The 20,278-nt window shown below is 63.1% G+C and overlaps 3 protein-coding genes across 3 annotated transcripts in view; 2 read left to right on the top strand and 1 right to left on the bottom strand.

The window, feature by feature from the left end:
* The first annotated feature begins 3 nt into the window (after positions 1–3).
* Positions 4–2,145, top strand: LOC134433522 (rhodopsin kinase GRK1-like). Its single transcript, XM_063182355.1, is given in 5 exon segments — positions 4–67; positions 245–369; positions 928–1,111; positions 1,114–1,128; positions 1,853–2,145. Coding segments are annotated over 5 exon segments (681 nt in total).
* Positions 2,146–7,332: 5,187 nt separating this feature from the next.
* Positions 7,333–15,386, bottom strand: LOC134433521 (zinc finger and BTB domain-containing protein 4-like). Its single transcript, XM_063182354.1, has 4 exons — positions 15,318–15,386; positions 12,678–12,758; positions 11,632–11,708; positions 7,333–10,440 (listed from the first exon to the last, which is right to left on the bottom strand). The coding sequence occupies exon 4, from the start codon at positions 10,423–10,425 to the stop codon at positions 7,333–7,335; it is 3,093 nt and encodes a 1,030-aa protein (XP_063038424.1). The 5' UTR covers positions 10,426–10,440; positions 11,632–11,708; positions 12,678–12,758; positions 15,318–15,386.
* A 3,069-nt stretch (positions 15,387–18,455) lies between these two features.
* The window catches only part of LOC134433511 (DNA-directed RNA polymerase II subunit RPB1), a 30,684-nt gene continuing 28,861 nt past the window's right edge, over positions 18,456–20,278 (top strand). Inside the window, exons 1-2 of the mRNA XM_063182343.1 lie at positions 18,456–18,714; positions 19,528–19,660. Of these exons, the coding sequence (XP_063038413.1) occupies positions 18,625–18,714; positions 19,528–19,660 (223 nt within the window). The 5' untranslated portion in view covers positions 18,456–18,624. The remainder of the gene's footprint in view (positions 18,715–19,527; positions 19,661–20,278) is intronic.

Genomic DNA, 20,278 nt, shown 5'->3' with positions numbered 1-20,278 from the left:
TACATGGGCTTGGCTGTGGAGCTCAAGGATGGCGAGAGCAAAACCCGCGGCTACGCCGGGACCCCAGGTGGGGACAGGGGACACTGGGGACACTGTGGGACACTGGGGGGACACTGTGGGGACACTGGGGGGACACTGGGGGGACACTGTGGGGACACTGGGGGGACACTGGGGGTCCCCTGTCCCCTCAATGTCCCCTCAATGTCACCTGACCCCCCCCAATGTCCCCTCACTGTCCCCACAGGGTTCATGGCCCCCGAGCTGCTCAAGAACGAGGACTATGATTGGTCGGTCGATTACTTCACGCTGGGGGTGACCATCTACGAGATGCTGGAGGCCAAGGGACCCTTCCGCCGGCGGGGGGAGAAGGTGACCCCACCCCCAGTGCCCCCCAGTGCCACCCAGTACAGACCAGCATGGTCCAGTACAGACCAGGAACCACAGGAACCCCCAGGAACCCCAAGGAACAGATGAGAACTTCCAAAAACCTCCCCAGAACCACCAGGAACTCCTCAAAACTCAGCTCAGGGTTCCCAGAAACCTCCCAGGACCTTCAGGATCCCACAGGAAACCCCCCAGGACCTTCAGAAACTCCAAAATTTCAATAAACCCCCAAAATAACTCCCCAGAAACCTCAGAAGCTTCCAAGAACCTCCAATAAACCTCCCAGGTCCCTCAGAAACCCCCAAGAACCTCCAAGTAACCCCCAAAACCTCCAAGAACCCTCCTGAAGACCCTCACAACCCTCCAAAACCTCCAAGAGCCCCCCAAGGTCCCCAAGAACCTCCAAGAACCCCCCAAAACCTCCAAGAACCCCTCTGAGAACCTCCAGAACCCCTCCAGGTCCTCCAGAACCTCCCAACACCCCCACCAAAGGTGACCCCCAAGGACGCCCCACCATGTTTTTGGTGTCCCCCCTCGCCCCAGGTGGAGAACAAGGAGGTGACGCGGCGCATCTTGAATGACCCCGTGTCCTACTCGGACAAGTTCAGCGCGGCCGCGCGCGAGGCCTGCGAGGGGCTCCTGGCCAAGGACCCCCAGGCCCGCCTGGGCTTCCGCGACAACGGCTGCGCCCAGCTCAAGGCCCACGCCTTCTTCAGGACCATCAACTGGGGCGCCTCGAGGCTGGTAACACCCGACGGGGGCTCCAGGAGGGTCTCCGGGGGGTTTGGGGTCTACAGTGGGTGGTGGGTGGTCAAGAGTTGGGGTCTGGAATGAGTTTTGGTGTCTCCATTGGGTTTTGGGGTCTCCAGGGGGTTCTGGGGTCTCCAGCTGGTTCAAGGGTTGGATTTTGGGGTCTTCAATGAGTTTTGGGTTCTCCATTGGGTTTTGGGGTCTCCATTGGGTTTGGGGTCCCCATTGGGTTTGGGGTCTCCAATGAATGTTGGAGGTCCAACAATGGGGTTTCCACTCAGTGTTGGAAGCTGTGGGATGAACTTTGGGGAGTTCCTGGTGGTCCTTGAGAGGTTTTTGGAAGTTCTCAGATGTTCCTTGGGGCTCCTTGGGTTTTCTGTGGTTACTGGGCTACACTGGGCTGTGCTGGGAGCCATGGGATGAACTTTATGGAGCTCCTGATGGTTCTGGGGAGGTTTTTGGAAGTTCTCAGATGTTCCTTGGGGTTCCTTGGGGTTCCTGTTGTTACTGGCCATACTGGGCTATACTGGGGAGTTTCTAGGAGCCATAGGATGAACTTTGAGGGGTTCCTGGTGGTTCTCGGGAGGTTCTGGGGAGGTTTTTGGAAGTTCTCAGATGTTCCTTGGGGTTCCTGGGGGTTCTGTGATTCCTGGACCACACTGGGGCTACCAAGTGTGCCAACCCCAAACCCACCGTGGTGCCCTCCCCCTTCCCCAAGGTCTGGTGCCGCCGCCGTTCGTGCCGGACCCGCGCCGGGTGTACGCCAAGGACCTGGGGGACGTGGGGGCGTTCTCGACGGTGAAGGGCGTGGAGCTGGACGCGGGGGACGCGGCGCTGTGCGACGCCTTCGCCTCGGGCACGGTGCCCATCCCCTGGCAGGAGGAGCTCATCGAGACCGGCGTCTTCGAGGAGCTCAACGTGTGGGGGGCGCCGGGGACGCTGCCCCCCGACCTGGACCCCAGCGCCGCGGGGGGCGCCGCGGGGAAATCCTCGACGTGCCGGCTGCTCTGAGGGGGGGACCCCGAAATTTGGGGAGATTCCATCTGGTGGATGGGGGACCCCAAAATTTGGGAGAGAACCCCGAAATTTGGGGGTGTTCTACAGCTGCTATGAGGGGGGGGCACCCCGAAATTTGGGGGAGACCCCAAAAATTGGGGTGATTCCATCTGCTGTGAGAGGGAGGGCACCCCGAAATTTGGGGAGGGGGCTTCACCTGGTGTGAGGGGGCACCCCGAAATTTGAGGGGGGACCCCAAAATTTTGGGGGGCAACTCCATCTGTCATCTACTGGTGACATCAAAATTTTGGGAGGCTCTTCAACCTGGTGTGAGAGGGGGGCACCCCAAAATTTTGGTGGGGGCTCCATCTGCTGTGATAGGGGGCACCGAATACCTGGGGTGGGTTCTACACCTGGTGCGAGTGGGATTGCACCCCAAAATTTTGGGGGAAGAGGGACAGGGACACGTGAAATGTGGGGGGCTCTAAAAGTGGGGGGCTCCATCCTGAAGGGGCTTGAAAGTGGGGACCCCCCCCTTGAGGATACCGGGAGTTGGGGCCCAAATTTGGGGTGTCCCCCCCCTTTTTGGGGTGTCTGGAATGGGGGTGAAAAAAAGGAAAAACTCCCCAAAAATCAACACCCACCCCCCCCCAAAAAAAGGAGAGACCCCAAAACTCGAGGGACCCCCCCCAGATTTCAGGGACTCCCCCCCCCCCCCCAATCTCAGCTCGGTGCCACCTGGGGGGGTCCCCAAAATTTACCTCATGGCCCCCCTGCCCCCCGTGACTCAGGGACACCCCAAAAAAAAGGGGAAACCCTCCTCGAAAATGGGGGGAACACTCCCAAAAATGGGGGACCCCCCCCTAAAAATGGGGAAACCCCCCCCAAAAAATGGGGTCCCGTCCCCTCCCCCCGTTCGTGTACAATAAATCGTGGTTGTTGCTGCTCCGTGGGGGGGTCTGGATTTGGGGACCCCCCGATGTCACCCCTGATGTCCCCACAATGTCCCCTCAGTGCCACCCCCAACGGGAACCGTCCCCAAATGTCCCCAAGTGTCCCCAATGTCCCCCAATATCCCCAAATGTCCCCAAGTGTCCCCAATGTCCCTGATGTCCCCACACGTCCCCTCATCCTCCACATCCCAATACCCCCAATGTGTCCCCACTGTCCCCATTGTCCCCAATCCCCCCAATGTCCCCAATATCCCCAATGTCCCCAAACGTCCCCATTGTCCCCAAATGTCCCCAGTGTGTCCCCAATCCCTCAATGTTCCCCCAATGTCCCCAAGTGTCCCCAATATCCCAATCCCTCCCAATCCCCACACTGTCCCCATTGTCCCCAGTGTCCCAAATCCTCCCAATGTGTCCCCAACGTCCCCAATCCCCCCAATGCCCCCAAATGCCCCCAATGTCACCAGTGTCCCCAATGTCCCCGAGTGTCCCCAATCCCCCCAATGTGTCCCTAATGTCCCATTGTCCCATATCCCCCCATTGTCCTCAATGTCCCAGTCTCTCCCAATGTCCCCAATCCCCACACTGTCCCCACTGTCCCCACTGTCCCCAATCCTCCCAATGTCCCCAATCCCTGCAATATCCCCAATGTCCCCAGCCCCCAGATGTCCCCCCACTGTCCCCAATGTTCCCAAGTGTCCTCAATGCCCCCAATGTCCCCAATGCCTCCAATGTCCCCACTTCCCCCCACTGTCCCAATGTCCCCAATCCCCCAATGTCCCCAATCCCCCCAATGTCCCCAATCCCCCCACTGTCCCCAATGTCCCAATGCCCCCAATGTCCCCGCTGTCCCCAAGTGTCCCCGATGTCCCCGCAGCCGGCTCAGCTCTACGGTGTTTATTGGCGTCTCTAACACTCACTGATGCAGATAAATAGTGGACATTTGTCACCGCTGCCACCCCCGCCTTGGGGACACCCCGGGGACCCCCCGCCACCCCCTGGGGACCCCTCCCCTGTGGGGACACCCCCGAGGGGACAGACAGCCCAGAGGGGACGGACGCTGTGGGGACACGAGGGGGAGTGGGGACATCCGGGGGGGGACATCCATGGGGTCACCTCGGTGGGGCCAGGGCCACCCCCTTGGGGACATCCCGGGGGATATCTGTGGGGTCACCTCACTGGGACATCCCGGTGGGGACAGGTCCAGCCCTCGGGGACATCCATGGGGTCACCTTGGTGGGGACAGGGCCATTACCTTGGGGACATCCCATAGGGGACATCCCCCATTAGGGCCACCCCAATGGTGACATCCCATTTGGGACATCCCCTTGGGGACATCTTCCATAAGGGTCACCTCAATGGGGACATCCCATTGGGGACATCACCTTGGGGACATCACCTTGGGGACACCCTCAGGGTCACCACGATCAGGGCCACCTCCTTGGGGACATCCCATTAGGGTCACCACACTGGGGACACCCCCAAGGCCACCCCATTGGGGACATCCCATTGGCGCCATCACCTTGGGGACATCTTCCATTGAGGTCACCCCATTGGGGACACTCCATTGGGGACATCCTCCATTAGGGTCACCTCAATGGGGACATCCCCAGGGCCACCTCCTTGGGGACATCCCAGTGGTGACATCCCCCATTAGGGTCACCCCTTGGGGACATCGTCAGGGCCACCCCTTGGGGACACTCCATTGGGGACATCCCCCATAAGGGTCACCTCAATGGGGACATCCCATGGGGACATCCCATGGGGACATCACCTTGGGGACATCTTGGGGACATCCCCACTGAGGTCACCCCATTGGGGACATCACCTTGGGGACATCCCCCATTAGGGTCACCCCATTGGGGACATCCCCCATTGAGGTCACCCCATTGACGTCACCCCTGGGTGTCCCCCGGGTGTCCCCGCCCCATTTCCGGTGCCACCCCCCCCCCCCCCCCGATGTCCCCTCCGTGTCCCTCCCCGTCCCCGTCCCCGTTCTGTCCCCGCTCCGTTTTTTGCCCGTTTCCGTTCGGTTTTGCCCCTAAAGTGCGCTCGGGAGGGGGGAGGGGACACTGGGGGGGGGACATTGGTGGGGGAGGGGACATTGGGGACACTGGGGGGGGAGGGGCATTGGGGACACCGGGGACACTGGGGGGGGAGGGGCATTGGGGGGTCCGTCAGTAGCAAACGCGGCCACGAAAGTGCAAAAGGGGGAGGGGCCGCGGGGGGAGGGGCGGGGCTTGCACGGGGCCCATCCTTGCACGGGGCCCATCCTTGCACACGCGCTTTGCACGAGGACAACTTGCACAAAGATCCTTGCACGAGGAACGTCCCTCGCACGTGGGTCCTTGCACGAGGAGGATCCTTGCACACGCGCTTTGCACGAGGAAAGTCCCTTGCACAAGGATTCTTGCACACACCCTTTGCACGAGGGTCCTTGCGCATAGGCCCTTGCACAAGGGGCGTTCCTTGCACGGGGATCCTTGCACACACACTTTGCACGAGGAATGTCTCTTGCATGAGGGCCCTTGCACACAAGGATGGTCCTTGCACGGGGATCCTTGCACGAGGACAATTTTTGCACGAGGATCCTTGCGCAAGGAAGATCCTTGCACGCGCACTTTGCACAAGGAACATCCCTTGCACGTGGAAGAATCCTGCACGTGTGAATGTTCCTTGCATGAGGGTTCTTGCACGCGGATCCTTGTACGAGGGCTTTGCACGAGGATCCTTGCACAAGGAACGTCCTCTTGCACGAGAAGGAGGTTTTTGCACAAGGATTTGCACAAGGATCGGGTCACTGCACGAGGACAATCCTCACAGGAGGATTTGCTCGCTCCCACGCCCGCCTTGCACAAGCACGAGCCTCACCCCCAGCCCGTCCTCGTGCAAGGCGTGCAGGGGCCCCTCGCACGCTCGGCGGGTGTGGCAGAGCGTGAGCGTGAGCTGAGTGTGAGTGGGTGTGCAACGGAGCGGGGGAGGGGTGGTGGGTGTGCAAGGGGGGTCAGGGGTGTGCAAGGGGGGGGTTTTGCATGAGGGGCGTGAGGGGGGATGGGCCTTGCACGAGGGGGGGCCTTACACACTCACCATTGCATGAGGGGGGCCTTGCACGCTCATCATTGCACGAGGACCAATATACACACTCAGGATTGCACGGGGACCCGTTTGCACACTCACAACTGAATGAGGAGTCCTTTGCACACTCAGAATTGCACACGGAGCCATTTGCGCGCCCCAAAATGGACAAGGACCCATTTGCACACTCCCCATTGCACAGGGACATGTTTGCACACTTAGCATTGCACAGGGACCCATTCACACACTCACAGCTACATGGGGATCCATTTGCACACTCAGATTTGCACAGGGACCCATTTGCACACTCACCAGTGCACAGACCACCCCCTTGCACACTCATAATTGCACAAACATCCCCTTACACACTCACACCGACACCAGGCCCCTCCTTTGCACGCTCACCATTGCACCAGGCCCCTCCTCACACCCCCCCGGCCCCTTGCACGCCCGCCTTGCACACTCGCCCCTCCCCCCGGCTGGAATGTCGCTGCGATGCCGATAAGGTGCCAAAGGGGGGGGGGGGAGGGGTTTGGGATTTGGGGATTTTGGGAATTTCGGGATTTTGGGGGGCCCCGGGATAGTGGGGGGGGCCCCGATTGGGGGAGGGGGGAGGGGAGGGGTCCCCGTGGTGGGGGAGGGGCCTCTGGGGGGGTGCAAAACGCTGAGGGGGGGGGGGCCCGAATATTTGGGGGGGGTTTTGCTGTTTTTGGGGGGGGTCCCTGTGCTTGAGGGGAGGGGTGGGGACCCCTCCCCACCAGTCTGGGGTGACTGGAAGCCCCTCCCACCTCCCAGTATCCCCAGTGCCCCCTCCCTCCCCCCCCCCCAGTCTCATTCTGGTCCCTGGGACCCCCCCCTCAAATTCCTATGGGGGTCCCCATTTCCTATGGGAAATGATTTCGGGGACCCCCAACATTTTTGGGAGCCCCTAAACTTCAATGGGGGCCATAAACCGCTGTGGGACCACCCCCAAAATTTATGGGGACCCCCAAATTCCCTATGGCGACCCCCGACCTCTTATGGGGCTCCCCCAAATTTATGGGGTCCCTCATTTTCTATGGGTCCCATGGGAGACCCCTCCCCATTATAGGCCCCCCCCCCCCCTTTTCCTACGGGACCCCCCCTCACTTTTGGGACCCCTCCCCCCTCATTTTCGGGGCCTCCCCTCCCCCACCCCTCAGGTGCCCCCCCCCGCTTTCCGGGGCCTCTCCCCTCCCCCCCCCCCGGGGAACCCAAAGCTGGGGGGGGTGGGGGCGGGGGGGTGTGGGGGGGCGGTGCTGGGCGGTGGGGGGAGGGGCGCCCCCCCCGCCCCTCCCCCCGCCCCTCCCCCCCCCAGGAAGCCGCGCTCGGGCTCGGGCAGGACGAGCGCGAGCGGGAGCGGGAACGGGAACGGGAACGCGGCCACGAGGCGGGGCCCGAACGGCAGCGGGAACGCGCCGGGAGCGGGAGGGGGCGGGGCCGGGGGGGGAGGGGCGCGGGGCGCTGTCCCCGCCCCCCCAGCCCCGCCCCCAGCCCCGAGCTCGGGGTCGCCCCCAGCCGCGGCCCGGCAGAGCAGCGCCAGCGGCTGCTCCTGCACCGGGAACGCCCCCGCGGGGGCGGAGCCTGTGACGTCACAAGTGATGTCATCGCTACCGCCAGTGTCACCTGGGGGTGGCGGCACCGCGGGGGACACCGGGAGCCCCCCTTTGTCTGCGGCTGGGGGCGTGTAGGCAATGACCGTGGGAGGCGCCGGTGACCCCGGCGGTGACCCCGGCGGTGACCTCGGTGACCTTGACGGTGACCTCGGTGACCCCGGCAGTGACCCTTGCGATGACCCTTGTGGTGACCCCGCTGACCCCTCCAGTGACCCTGGTGGTGACCCCGGTGGTGACCCCGGTGCTGACCCTTGCAGTGACCCTTGTGGTGACCCCGGTGACCCCTCTGGTGACCCCGGTGGTGACCCCGCCGAGCGCCGCCGGTGCCGCTGGGCGTGGCGGCTGAGCGCGGCCGCCGTCTTGCACACCTTGGCGCAGGTGGGGCAGGTGAAGCGCAGCGACGGCCGCCGCCCCACGCGCCCCGATGACGACGACGTCCCCACCGACGACGATGACGACGTCCCCACCGGCGTCGCCGCGGCGCCGCCCTCGTGTCCCCGCTGGTGCTTCCGCAGCTTCCGCAGCGCCGGGAAGCTCTTCCCGCACACCCGGCACGGGTGGCGCCGCTCCCGGCGCCGCGCGGCGTCGCCGTCGCCATTGTCACTGCCGTTGTCATTGTCATTGTCACCGTCACCGCCGTCCCCCGGCGCCCGCCGCAGCGAGCGCAGCTTGCGCCGCCACCGCGCCTTCTTGGCGACCCCGGCGACGCTCCCGGTGCTGGCGTTGGTGGCATTGCCACCCGCCTTCCTCTTGGGCTTGTAGGAGTAGTAGGGCCGCCAGAGCCGGTCCTCGGCGTCGCTGTCGTTGTCGCCGTCCCCGCGGCGCTCCCCGGCGCCGTCCCCGCGCAGGTCGGTGCCGGAGATGCGGCGCTTCACGATGGCCTCCTCGCCGATGCGCACGGTGATCTGGCACAGCCCCTCGCCCGCCGAGCCCGCGTACGCCGGCTTGGCCACGTAGGTCATGGTGCGCCCGCCCCCGGAGGGGTTTTGGGGCGTTGTCGTCGTCGTCCCCTCCTCGGCGGCGGCCGTGGTGGCGCCGGCGATGGCGCGCTGCGCCTCGATGTACTCCCGCAGCACCTGCTTCTTGATGGGCACCGCCGGCGTCACCGGCGCGGCCGCCGGCGCCTCGGCCGCTCCCGGCGCCTCCTCGCCCGCCCGCCCGTTGTAGGCGATGACCGAGGCGGCCCCGCTGCCGCCGCCGCCCCGCACGATGACCGACGGCGCCGCGCGGCCGAAGGCGATGACCGAGGCGGGCTCCGGCCGCGGCGGCGGCGCCGACGCCGGGAACGCCGTGACCCCGGCGTCCCCCGGTGCCGCCGCGGGCGCCGGCGCGGCCCCGTCGGGCACGGCGCCCTGGCTGTAGGTCTTGTAGGGCCGCTTGTTGGCCCGCATGGGCAGCAGGCGGTAGAGCTTGAGCGCGTTGAGCTTGGGCCGGTAGCCGCCGTTGGGCGTCTTCTCGGAGGCGATGAGCCCCGGGCTGATGCCGTGGAAGGCTTTTTGGTGCGTCTTGAGGTTGTAGTAGGTGACGAAGGTGTCCCAGCAGAAGATGCACTGGTAGCGGCGCTCGCCCGTGTGCCACACCTCGTGCTTGGTGCGGTACTCGGCCAGCGCGAACACCTTGTCGCAGTAGCGGCACGGGTACTTGCGGCGCCACGAGTGCACGTTGGCGTGGCGCTTCAGGCTCGACAGGGTCATGTAGGAGCGCTGGCACACCCCGCACAGGTACAGCACCTGCCCGTCCACCACCTTGACCAGCGGCTCCTGCTCGGCGCCCGGCTCCAGCGCGCGGTGCCGCAGCAGCAGCGCCTTCTTGGCCGCCCTCGGCGCTGCGGTGGTGCTGCTCGCGGTGACGGCGGCGGTGACAGCGCCGCCGGTGATGGGGATGTCGGTGCCGACGGTGCCAGCGGCGCCACCGTCCCCATCCTTGTCGCCGTCGCGACAGCCGACCTCGTGCGTCTGCAGGCGCTTGACGTGGATGAAGCTCTTGCCGCAGTGCCGGCAGCACAGCCCGCGGCGCCCGCGGTGCAGCTTGGCGTGGAAGCCCAGCGCCGCCGCCGAGCCGAAGCCGCGCCCGCACAGCCCGCAGCGCAGCGACGACGGCGACGACGGCGAAGCCTCCGCGGCCGCCTCCTCACCTGCCTCGCCCGGGCTGAGCTCGGCGGCGGAGGGCGCGGGCGGCGTCCAGGTGCCGTTCATGTCCCGCGGCGCCGGAGCCGGAGGAGCGGGAGGAGCAGGAGGAGCAGGAGCAGGAGGAGCAGGAGGAGGGGGCCCGGCCTCCAGGCCCTGCAGCGAGGGGATGCCGAGGCGCCGGCCCACGGCCCCCAGCGCCCGCGCGGCCGCCGGCGAGGGCACGGCCAGGCGCGAGTTGTAGATGAAGTTGAGCACGTCGGAGAAGACGCCGGCCTGGACGCCCGGCAGCTCCAGCACCTGGGCGGGCGAGGGGCACGCGGGCTCCTGCGCCAGCGCCCGCTTGAAGAAGGGGCTGGAGGCGGCCAGGACGTTCTTATGGGCGCGGAACTTGGTGTCCTCGGCGATGATGGTGACGTCGCAGAACTGGCCCCGCAGGCGCTGCTCGTTCAGCTCCAGCAGCAGCGCCCGGCAGTGCCCGGCGTCCGACACCTCCACGACCGGAGCCATCCCCGCGCCGGCCACCTGCGGGAATCAGGGCATGGGGTCAACTGAGGGGTGGGGACCATGGTTTGGGGTCATCCAGACACCTGGATCCCACATTTGGGGTCACCTGCAGGGGTGGGGACACGGTTTGGGGTCACCAGTATGGACGGGGACATGGTTTGGGGTCACCTGCATGGATGGGGACACGGTTTGGAGTCACCATTTGGGGTGGGGACATGGTTTGGGGTCACCTGAGAGGGTGGGGACATGATTTGGGGTCACCTGAGGGGTTGGGGGCATGGTCTGGGGTCACCTGGGTGAGTGGGGACCATGGTTTGGGGTCATCTGAGTGGGTGGGGACCACAGTTTGGGGTCCCATATTTGGTGTCACCTGGGTGGGTGGGGCTACAACTTGGGATCACCTAGGTCCCATATTTGGGGTCACCCAGACATCTGGATTCACTATTTGGGGTCACCTGCGTGGCTAAATCCTTTATTTGATATCACCTGGGTGAGTGCGGCCGCAATTTGGAGTCACCCAGGCACCTGGTTTGCTATTTGGGGTCATTGTGGGGTTTTGGGGGTCACTCTGGGGTCTGGTGTCCCCTTTCCCCTGTCCCGGGGTCACTCTGGGGTTTTGGGGTCACTTTGTCACCTTTCCCGAGGGTCCTTGTGAGCTTTTGGGGTCACTGTGGGGTTCTGGTGTCACTCTGTCACCTGTCCCGGGGGTTATTTTGAGGTTTTGGCTCCCCTATTCCCTGTCCTGGGGTCACTGTGGGGTTCTGGTGTCACTCTGTCACCTGTTCTAGGGGTTGTTTTTAGTTTTTGGCTCCCCTATTCCCTGTCTCGGGCTCACTGTCCCCGGCCCAGCGCCGCCATTTTGTGTCGGGGCCTGCCCGGCCTGAGGAGGCTCAAAATGGCGGACGGGACCGAACCAACGGGGAGCAACCGCGGGGGGAGCCGGGGCAGAACCAACGAGAACCACGGGGGGAGAATGGGCAGAACCACCGGGGAGGAACTGCGGGGGGAGAAGGGGCAGAACCAACGGGAACAGTAGGGGAGCTGGGGCAGAACCAACGGGGAGGAACCCAGTGCCCCCCAGTCCCTCCCAGTATCTCCCAGTGCCCCTCAGTGCCCCCCAGTACCCCCCAGTGCCCTCCCAGTACATCCCAGTACTCCCCAGTATATCCCAGTCCCTCCCAGTATCCCCCAGTCCCTCCCAGTGCCCACCTGTGCGCGGGGCCCTCATGGACTGGGTGTTGCAGCTCCGGGGGTCCTCGGGGGGGGGTCACAGCCGGCCGGGCCTCCTGTGGGGGGGGAGGAACGACACCGAGAGAGTGGTCACAACACCCGGATTTGGGGTGAAACACCCAGATTTTGGGGTGAAACACCTGGGTTTGGGGTGAAACAACCGGATTTGGGGGGAAACAACTGGATTTGGGGTAACACAGCCAGGCTTGGGGTGAAACATCCAAATTTGGGATTAAAACGCCCAGATTTGGTAGGAACACCCGGATTTGGGGGTACCCGTGGTCACAACACCCGGACACGAGTGACAGCGAGTGATCCTCCGGCGTGACGTCACAGTCACAGCAAAAGGAGGAACGTGACGTCTTCATATGGGAGAGTGACGTCATGAGTCGGCTATCGCCGTGAGGGGATGGCTGTGACGTCACGGCGCGGGGGGAGGGCTCTGGGCGGTATGACGTCACCATGAGGGGGACTCCAGTGACAACACGGGGGTCGGGGCGGCGTGACGTCATCGCTGTGACGTTGTAGGGGTGGGACGGGGGAGGGGACAGCGAGGGCAGGGGGTGACACCTGGGAGGGGAGGTGACACAGGTGGGGGGGGAGGGCGGGGACACAAGGGGGGGATGGGGAGGGGCGGGAACAACCCCGGGGGAATTTTGGGGTGGGGGGGATGGAAAAGGCGCAGGGACCCTCCCGTGCACGCCCTCCCCCCCCCCGGGACCCCCATCCCATCCCCCCCCAGTCCCCCCCGCCCCTCCCCCGCCCCCCCGGTACCCCCGGAGCCGCCTGACAGCGGCGTCCCGTCCGCGACGTCACCGGGGGGGAGGGGGCAGTGTCACCCAACGGTTGCCATGGAAACAACCCCCCCTCCCCCCCTCAGACCCCTCCCCCTTCCCCCCTCTGCGGACCTTTCACCTGCGGCCAATCAGGGGGCAAGGAGCGCTCCGGGCCACGCCCACCCCCGCCGGGACCACGCCCATCCCGTGCGAAAGGGAGCGCGCGCGGCCCTGACGTCATGGGCTCACCTGGATGCTCATTGGCTGGGCTGGGAGTGACGTCACGGGGCCCCGTCCTGCCGCGGGCGGTGTGGAAGGAGCGGGCGGAGGCTGAGGGGGCGGGGACAGAAAAGGGGCGGGGTTAGAGGGGGTGTGGCCAGAAATGGGCGGGGTTAAGGGAGACCCGGAAGTGTCAGCGCGGGAAGGGCGGGAGGGGGGAGAGACCGGGGGGGGGGGGGGACATGCAGAAAAATACAGAAAAACACAGAAAAACACAGACACAAATACAGGTGTGACACAGGTGTGACAGACATATACAGGTGTGACACAGACACACACCTGAACACACACAGGTGTGACACAGACATACACGGGTGTGACAGACAGATATCACACACACACACAGGTGTGACACACACAGAAAAACAGGCGTGACATAAAAACACAGGTGTGACACAGACACAAACACAGGCGTGATACACAGAGAAAAACACAGGTGTGAGACACACGGACGCACGCACAGGTACAACACACAGCACCTGGACACACGCACAGGTGTGACACACACAGAAAAGCACAGGTGTCACTCACACACACAGTGGTGTGACACACACACACACCTGTGCACACACACAGGTGACGCACCCACGCAACAGCCACAGCACCTGTTGCACATGCAGAACACACGTGATAGGTGTTGGACACAACCGTGCACGGGTCAACAACCTCACATGGACACACACCTGCACAGGGACACACAACACCTGCACACGGACAAACAACCACACAAGGACACACAACCGGACACAGACACAACACCCGCAGCCTCACAACCCTCGCACAGCTGTGCCCGGATGTGCAGTTACACACAGACACTGTGCACAACCGAACACAGGTGTACAACTGCACAGGGATGGCTGACACGAGCACAGCCGTACAATGAACACTCACACAACCCTCAGATGGGTGCACAACCACACAACAACGTCACACAACCACACAAAAATCCATCATGCAACCCTCAGATAGTGCACAACCGCACAACAACGTCACACAACCACACACAAACGCACAACCACATAAAGAACCCCTACACAACCCTCAGACAGGCGTACAACTGCGCAACAACATGACACAACCACACAGGGATGCTTGACAGGCAGAGGCACAACCGTCCACAGACAAACAACCCTCACAGAACCCTCAGATGGGTGCACAACCGCACAGGGATGTGACACACAACCCGACATGAACACACAACAGCCACAAGCACAGGCAGGTGCACAACCACACAGGAACAACCCTCACACAACCCTCATATGGATGTACGGCTGGACACAGACAAACAATGGGACACGGACAAACAACCAGACACAGGACCTGACACAGACAAACAACCAGACATAGACAAACAACCGTACACAGACAAACACACGCACAGCCCCACACAGACATGACACGCTCGGACAGACAGACAGACAAACACTTGCACAAACAACCGGACACAGGACTTGACACAAACAATCAGATGCGCACAAACACACAGACGTGCACAGCCCCACACGGACACAACATGCTCGGACAGACGGACAAACAACCGGGCGCGTACAGCCCCACACAAACATGACACACGGACAAACACCCACACATGCACAGCCCCACAGGACACGCTTGGACAGACGGACAAACACACGCACAAACAACTGGACACACACAAACGCTCGCACACTCACATCCTCACACAGACGCGACACACTCCGACAAACGGACAAACAACTGCACACGTACAGCCCCACATGGACACAACACATTTGGATGGACGGACAAACACCCACACAAACAACCGGACACTTACAGCCCCACACAGATGCGACGCACTTGGACAGACAGACAGACAAACAGAGGCACAAACAACTGGACACATACAAACACACGCACACACACAGCCCAACACAGACATGACAACGCTTGGACGGACAGACGGATAAACACCCACACAAACAACCGGACACTTACAGCCCCACGCTCATGCGACACGCTGGGACAGACGGACGGACGGACGAACACTCAGACACGCACAAACAACCCCCAGCACGTGCCCCCCACACCCCCCTCGGGCCCCCCCACCCCGGCACAAACACGCAGCCGCCCCCCCCCAACTCCCGCGTCACCCCCAGTGTCACCCCCGGTGTCACCCCAGTGTCACCCCCCCGGGGTACACCCACCCCTCCCAGCAGCGTTTGGGGGGTGCTCGGTGACATTTGGGGGGTCCTGGGCAGGGGAGGGGCTGTTTGGGGTGGGGGGGGCACTTTGGGGGGGTCCCGGAGCACTTTGGGGGACCCTGGGGACACTTTGGGGGACCCTGGGGACACTTTGGGGTCCTGCCAGGGGTGCTTGAGGAGGGTCCGGGGGGGCTCAGAGGGGCGGGCAGGGGGCGGGGGGGGTTGAGGGGGGTGGGCGTGACCCGGGGCAGTGCGGGGGGGAGTGGGGTGGGTGGGGGTCGCGGTGTCCCCCCCCCCCTTCCCCTCCCCCTCCCCTCCCCCATCCCGGGGGGTCGCGCCGCGGTGACAGCGGCGGGAGGGGGGCGGGGGGCGTGGGGAGGGGGCAGGGCAGGGGTTCGGGGGGGTCCCGGCGGCGCTCGGGGGTCCCGGGGGGGGCGGGGGTCGTTACCGGGGCCTGTCCCGGGGCCGGGGATGTCGCGGCGGCGGCGGCGGCGGCGGCGGCGGCACAAGATGGAGGCGGCGCGTTGGGCCCCGGGTGGGAGGGAGGGAGGGACCCCCCCCGCCCCACGGAGCGGGGACACGGGGGGGACACCGGGGGGGACACCGGGGGGGGACACTGAGGGACATGGGGAGGACAAGAGGGGACACCGGGGGGATACGGGGGGGACACGGGGGGAGATGGGAGACACCGGGGGGGACACCGGGGGACAAGAGGGGATAAGGGGAGACATTGGGGGGGGAGGTGGGAGGACACCGGGGGAATGTGGGGGCACACGAAGGGGACGCGGGGAGGGACACGGGGGGACACCCCGGGGGACACGGGGGGACACCGGAAGGATATGGGGGGGAGATACGGGGGGGATACGGAGAGAGATACGGGGGGGACATGGGGGGACACGAGGGGACACTGGGGGGACATGGGGGGACATTGGGGGTACTCCGGGGGACACTGGGGAGATACGGGGGGGACACACGGGGAACACGAGGGGGACATTGCGGGGGGATATGGGGGGGAAGAAGGGAGGGATAAGTGGGGACACCGGGGGGGACACAGGGGACATTGGGGGGACACTATGGGGGACAAAGCAGGGGACACAGGGAGGACATTGATGGGGGGATATGGGGGGGACACCGGGGGGACATAGGGGAGAAAATGGGGGGACACGGACAAACGGGGGGGGGGACATTGCGGGGAGATATGGGGGGGATGAGGGGGAGACACAGGGGGGGACATTTGGGGGACGCTGAGGGGGAAGACAAGAGGGGACACAGGGGGGTGGGGGGGGACATTGGGGGGAAGAAGGGAGGGACAAGGAGGGACACCGGTAGGAGATGTGGGGGGACACAGGGGGACATTTGGGGGACACAGCTGTGGGGGACGGAACTGGGGGACATTTGGGAACACAGAAATGGGGGACACAACCCCGGGGGCAGGCACAGGCAGGCAGGGGGACGTGGAGGGGACAGGGGACACAGGCAGGGGTGACAAAAGTGGGGACAGAGTTGGGGGGCACAGGGGACAGGGCTGAGGGGACACAAATGGGGGACAAAGTGACACAGGAGGGGACACAACAGGATACAGGTGACACTGAGACACAGGGGACATGATGAGACATGGGTGACAGTTGGGGACACAGTTGGGGACACAATGAGACATGGGTGACACAGCTGGGGGCACGAGGAGACAGAAGTGGGGACAAATTTGGGGCTACAGTGATACAAAAAGGGACACAACAAGAGAGGGACGGGGACAAAAGTGGGGACACAACCAAGGACACAACCACAGTGCTATGGCCTCAAAATGGGGACAAAATGGTGACAAAACAGTGACAAAACCAGGTGGTGACGATGTGAGGGACACAACAGGCACGGCCGGGTGTAGCAGGTGTATGGGGGGGGGACTCAGGTGTCACTGCACCCTCGGTGTCACCTCGTGTGGCAGTGTCACATGGTGTCGCATGTCCGGCTGTGCCATGTGGGGCTGTGTCAGGCTGTACCTTTGGGTTGTACCTCAGACTTGGGACATTTTGGGTCAAATTTGTCACATTTGTCACATTTTGTGTCTGATTTTGCCGTGTGGGGCAGTGTCACGTTGTACCTTTGGGTTGTACCTCAGACTGTGTCACATTTGTGTCACCTGTGGTGTCTGGCTGTGCTGTGCTCACACCGTGACCCGGTGACACCCCATGATGTCACACCCTGTGACATCACACCTTGTGTCACCCCTCCCCTGGTGACATGGGGGAAACTCCTCCCACTCCTGACCCCCAAAATCTCCCCTGCTCCCCAAATTTCTCCTTCTCTGCCCCCAAATCCCCCCAAACCCCTCTTGTCCCTCACAAAACCCCGTTTTCCTTCCCCCCAATCCCCCTCTCTGCCGTTCTCCCCCCAAATTCCTCTTTCTTGCCATAATTATCCCCAAAATCTCCTGCTCCGCCTGGATTCCCTTCCCTGATCTCCAAACACCAAAATTCTCCATTTTTTCCTTCCATTTACATCCCCTAATCCTTCCTGCCCCTCTAAACTCTCCTCAAAAAGTATTTTACTGCTCTAATTGTTCCCCCAAACCCGACTGCTACCCCAACACACCCCAAAACCCCCTCCTGCCCCGCTAAATCCCCCCCTTATCTGCAATTGCCCCCCAAACGCTCCTGCCCCTCTAAATGCCCCTTTCCTACCCCAATTATAACCCCACGCCTCTCTTGCTCTGCCAACAACCTTCAAGATTTTATTTGCGCGCCCAACCCCTTCTGCCCCCTCAGATTTCCATTTCCCGCTCCTGAAATTCTCTTCCAATCCCGCTGCGCCTCGCTAAACCCCTTCCCCAGCTTCCCTCCAGAACAGGCCGCAAAGCCTCGGCCTTTCCCAGCCGCCCCAGCCGGGTCGGGAGCGCCGGGAGCGGCTGGGCCGGGCGGGCGAGGCCGGGGCTGCGCAGGCCGCGGCTGGAGCGGCTCTTTGCCCATTTCCGGCACTTTCCGCCTTTGCTTCGGCATCTTTCGTCAGATATTCGGGTATTTCCGGTACTTTCCGCTCGTGCTTCGGCACCTTTCGATAACTTCCGCGAATGCTTCGGCCAGTTCCGGCTATTTAGGTCAACGTTCGGGCACGGCCGGTTAACTTCGAGCATTTCCGTCACTCTCCGGAGGCTCTTCGGCTGTCTCCGCCCACTTCCGTCAGAACTTCGGAACTCTCCGTCAATCTCCGCCAGCTCTGAGGTCACTCCGTCACCCTCCCTCAGCCCCCGCCATCTCTCGGCACTCGGGCTCAGGGGGGGCGGTGCTTTTAAAATAAATTATTCATGAACCGATCCCACCGTGCTGGAAGAGGGGGGTCCGACCACGGCGCGTCCCGTGAGGGCTTCACGGAGCAGCCGCCGACTCCCTGCCCCTTCCCCGCTCCTCGCTCGCCTCACGGATCGTGACGGGACCCGCGTCTACCTTTCCTTCCCGCCGCTTTTTTCCCACTTCTTCCCCCTTTTTCCTGTGAGGCGCTTGGTACGCTCCGGCCACGCCCCCACCGGCGGCGCGCGGGGGCCGAGTCTATATAAGCCGCCGCCGGTGCCTCCCGCCGCTCAGTCGCGCCTTGAGCGCGGAGCGGCCGGAGCGGAAAAGGGGAAGCTCCGCGCCCCGTGCTCCGTGAGGCGCCGGTTCCCGGTTCCCCGGTGGGGTTCAAACTCCCCGCTCCTTTCACCCCCTCCGTGAAGGGGTCGGTTCCGAGCAGTCGGAGCGGCGCGAGGCCGCGGCCCCACCGGCGCCATGCACGGCGGTCCGCCCTCGGGCGACAGCGCCTGCCCGCTGCGCACCATCAAACGAGTCCAGTTCGGGATCCTCAGCCCCGATGAGATGGTACCGGGGCCGGGGCGGCGCGGACGGAACCGCGGGGCCCGCGGAGGGAGCGGGGCCGGCGGCTGAGGGCGAGAGCGGCGGCGGGAAATGGCGCCGGGGCAGCGAGAGCGGGGAGCGGAGCGGCCCCGTGAGGGGACAGCGCCCCCCACAGGCCCGGGGGGCTGAACGGGGCTCCGAGGGGGATTTGGGGGCTCCTCAGGAGGTTCGGGGACACAAAACGAGGTTCTGGGAGGTGTTGGGGTGCCCAGGGAGCCTCTGGAAGAGGTTTTGGGTGTCTGAAAGTGCCTCAGAATCTCCTGGCAGCATTTTGGCCTCCATAGGAGCGGCTCAGGGAGCCTCGGAATTAATTTTGGTGTCCCCAGGAGGCCTCGGGAAAAGTATTGGGGTGCCTTGGAGGGGTTTTAGGGTGTCCTGAGGGGCTTTGGGTCTCTGGAGGTGTTTGTGGGGCCTTAAAAGAGCTTCAGGCTTCAGTGAAGGAGACTTGGGGTACCTGGAGGTTTTTAGGGGAATTTTGGACGAGATTTGAGTGTCCTGGAGGGGTTTTGGGGTCCCTGAGAGTCACTCGGGGACCCTGGAAGAGTTTTGGGGGTCCTGGAGGGGTTTTGGGGTCCCAGGAGTTGCTCAGGGAGCCCTGATGAGATTTTGGGGTCTCTGAGAGTCACTCAGGGAGCCCTGGAGGGGTTTTGGGTGTCCTGGAGGAGTTTTGAGGGTCCTGGAGGGGTTTTAGGGTCCCTCAGGGAGTTTAGGATTTTTGGGGGGCTCCTGGATGAATCTGGGGGTCCCCAGTGCCTCAGTTTCCCTTTCCCCCCTCAGAAACGGATGTCAGTGACCGAGGGGGGCATCAAGTACCCCGAAACCACCGAGGGGGGGCGCCCCAAACTTGGGGGGCTCATGGACCCCCGGCAGGGCGTGATCGAGAGAACGGGGCGCTGCCAGACCTGTGCCGGTGAGCCGGGGGGGCTGAACCCCAAAATCCTCCTGGGAGGGGACCCTGAACCCCAAAATCCTCATTGAGGGGACCCTGAACCCCAAAATCCTCATTGAGGGGACCTTGAACCCCAAAATCCTTCTGGGAGGGGACACTGAACCCCAAAATCCTTCTGGGAGGGGACCCTGAACCCCAAAATCCTCATTGAGGGGACACTGAACCGCAAAATGCTCATTGAGGGGACACTGAACCCCAAAATCCTTCTGGGAGGGGACCCTGAACCCCAAAATCCTCATTGAGGGGACACTGAACCGCAAAATGCTCATTGAGGGGACACTGAACCCCAAAATTCTTCTGGGAGGGAACCCTGAACCCCAAAATCTTCATAGGGGGGACACTGAACCCCAAAATCCTCATTGAGGGAACTCTGAACCCCAAAATCCTTCTGGGAGGGGACCCTGAACCCCAAAATCCTCATTGTTTGGGGGATTTACATTTTTTGGGGGGATTTTTTTAAAATTTTCTTTTTTTTGGGACTTAATTTTTTGTTTTGGATTTTAATTCTTTTGGGGCTTTCTTTATTTCAATTTTTTTGGGATTTTCTTTTTTTTGGCATTTTCTTTTTAATTGAGTTTC

Source organism: Melospiza melodia, unplaced genomic scaffold, assembly GCF_035770615.1.
Source record: "Melospiza melodia melodia isolate bMelMel2 unplaced genomic scaffold, bMelMel2.pri scaffold_184, whole genome shotgun sequence".
Classification (NCBI taxonomy): Eukaryota; Metazoa; Chordata; class Aves; order Passeriformes; family Passerellidae; genus Melospiza; species Melospiza melodia.
This window is presented reverse-complemented; position numbering and strand designations above follow the sequence as displayed.

Coding starts and splice junctions, on each gene's coding strand:
- LOC134433521 (XM_063182354.1), bottom strand. CDS start 10,425: ATGGCTCCGGTCGTGGAGGTGTCGGACGCCGGGCACTGCCGGGCGCTG.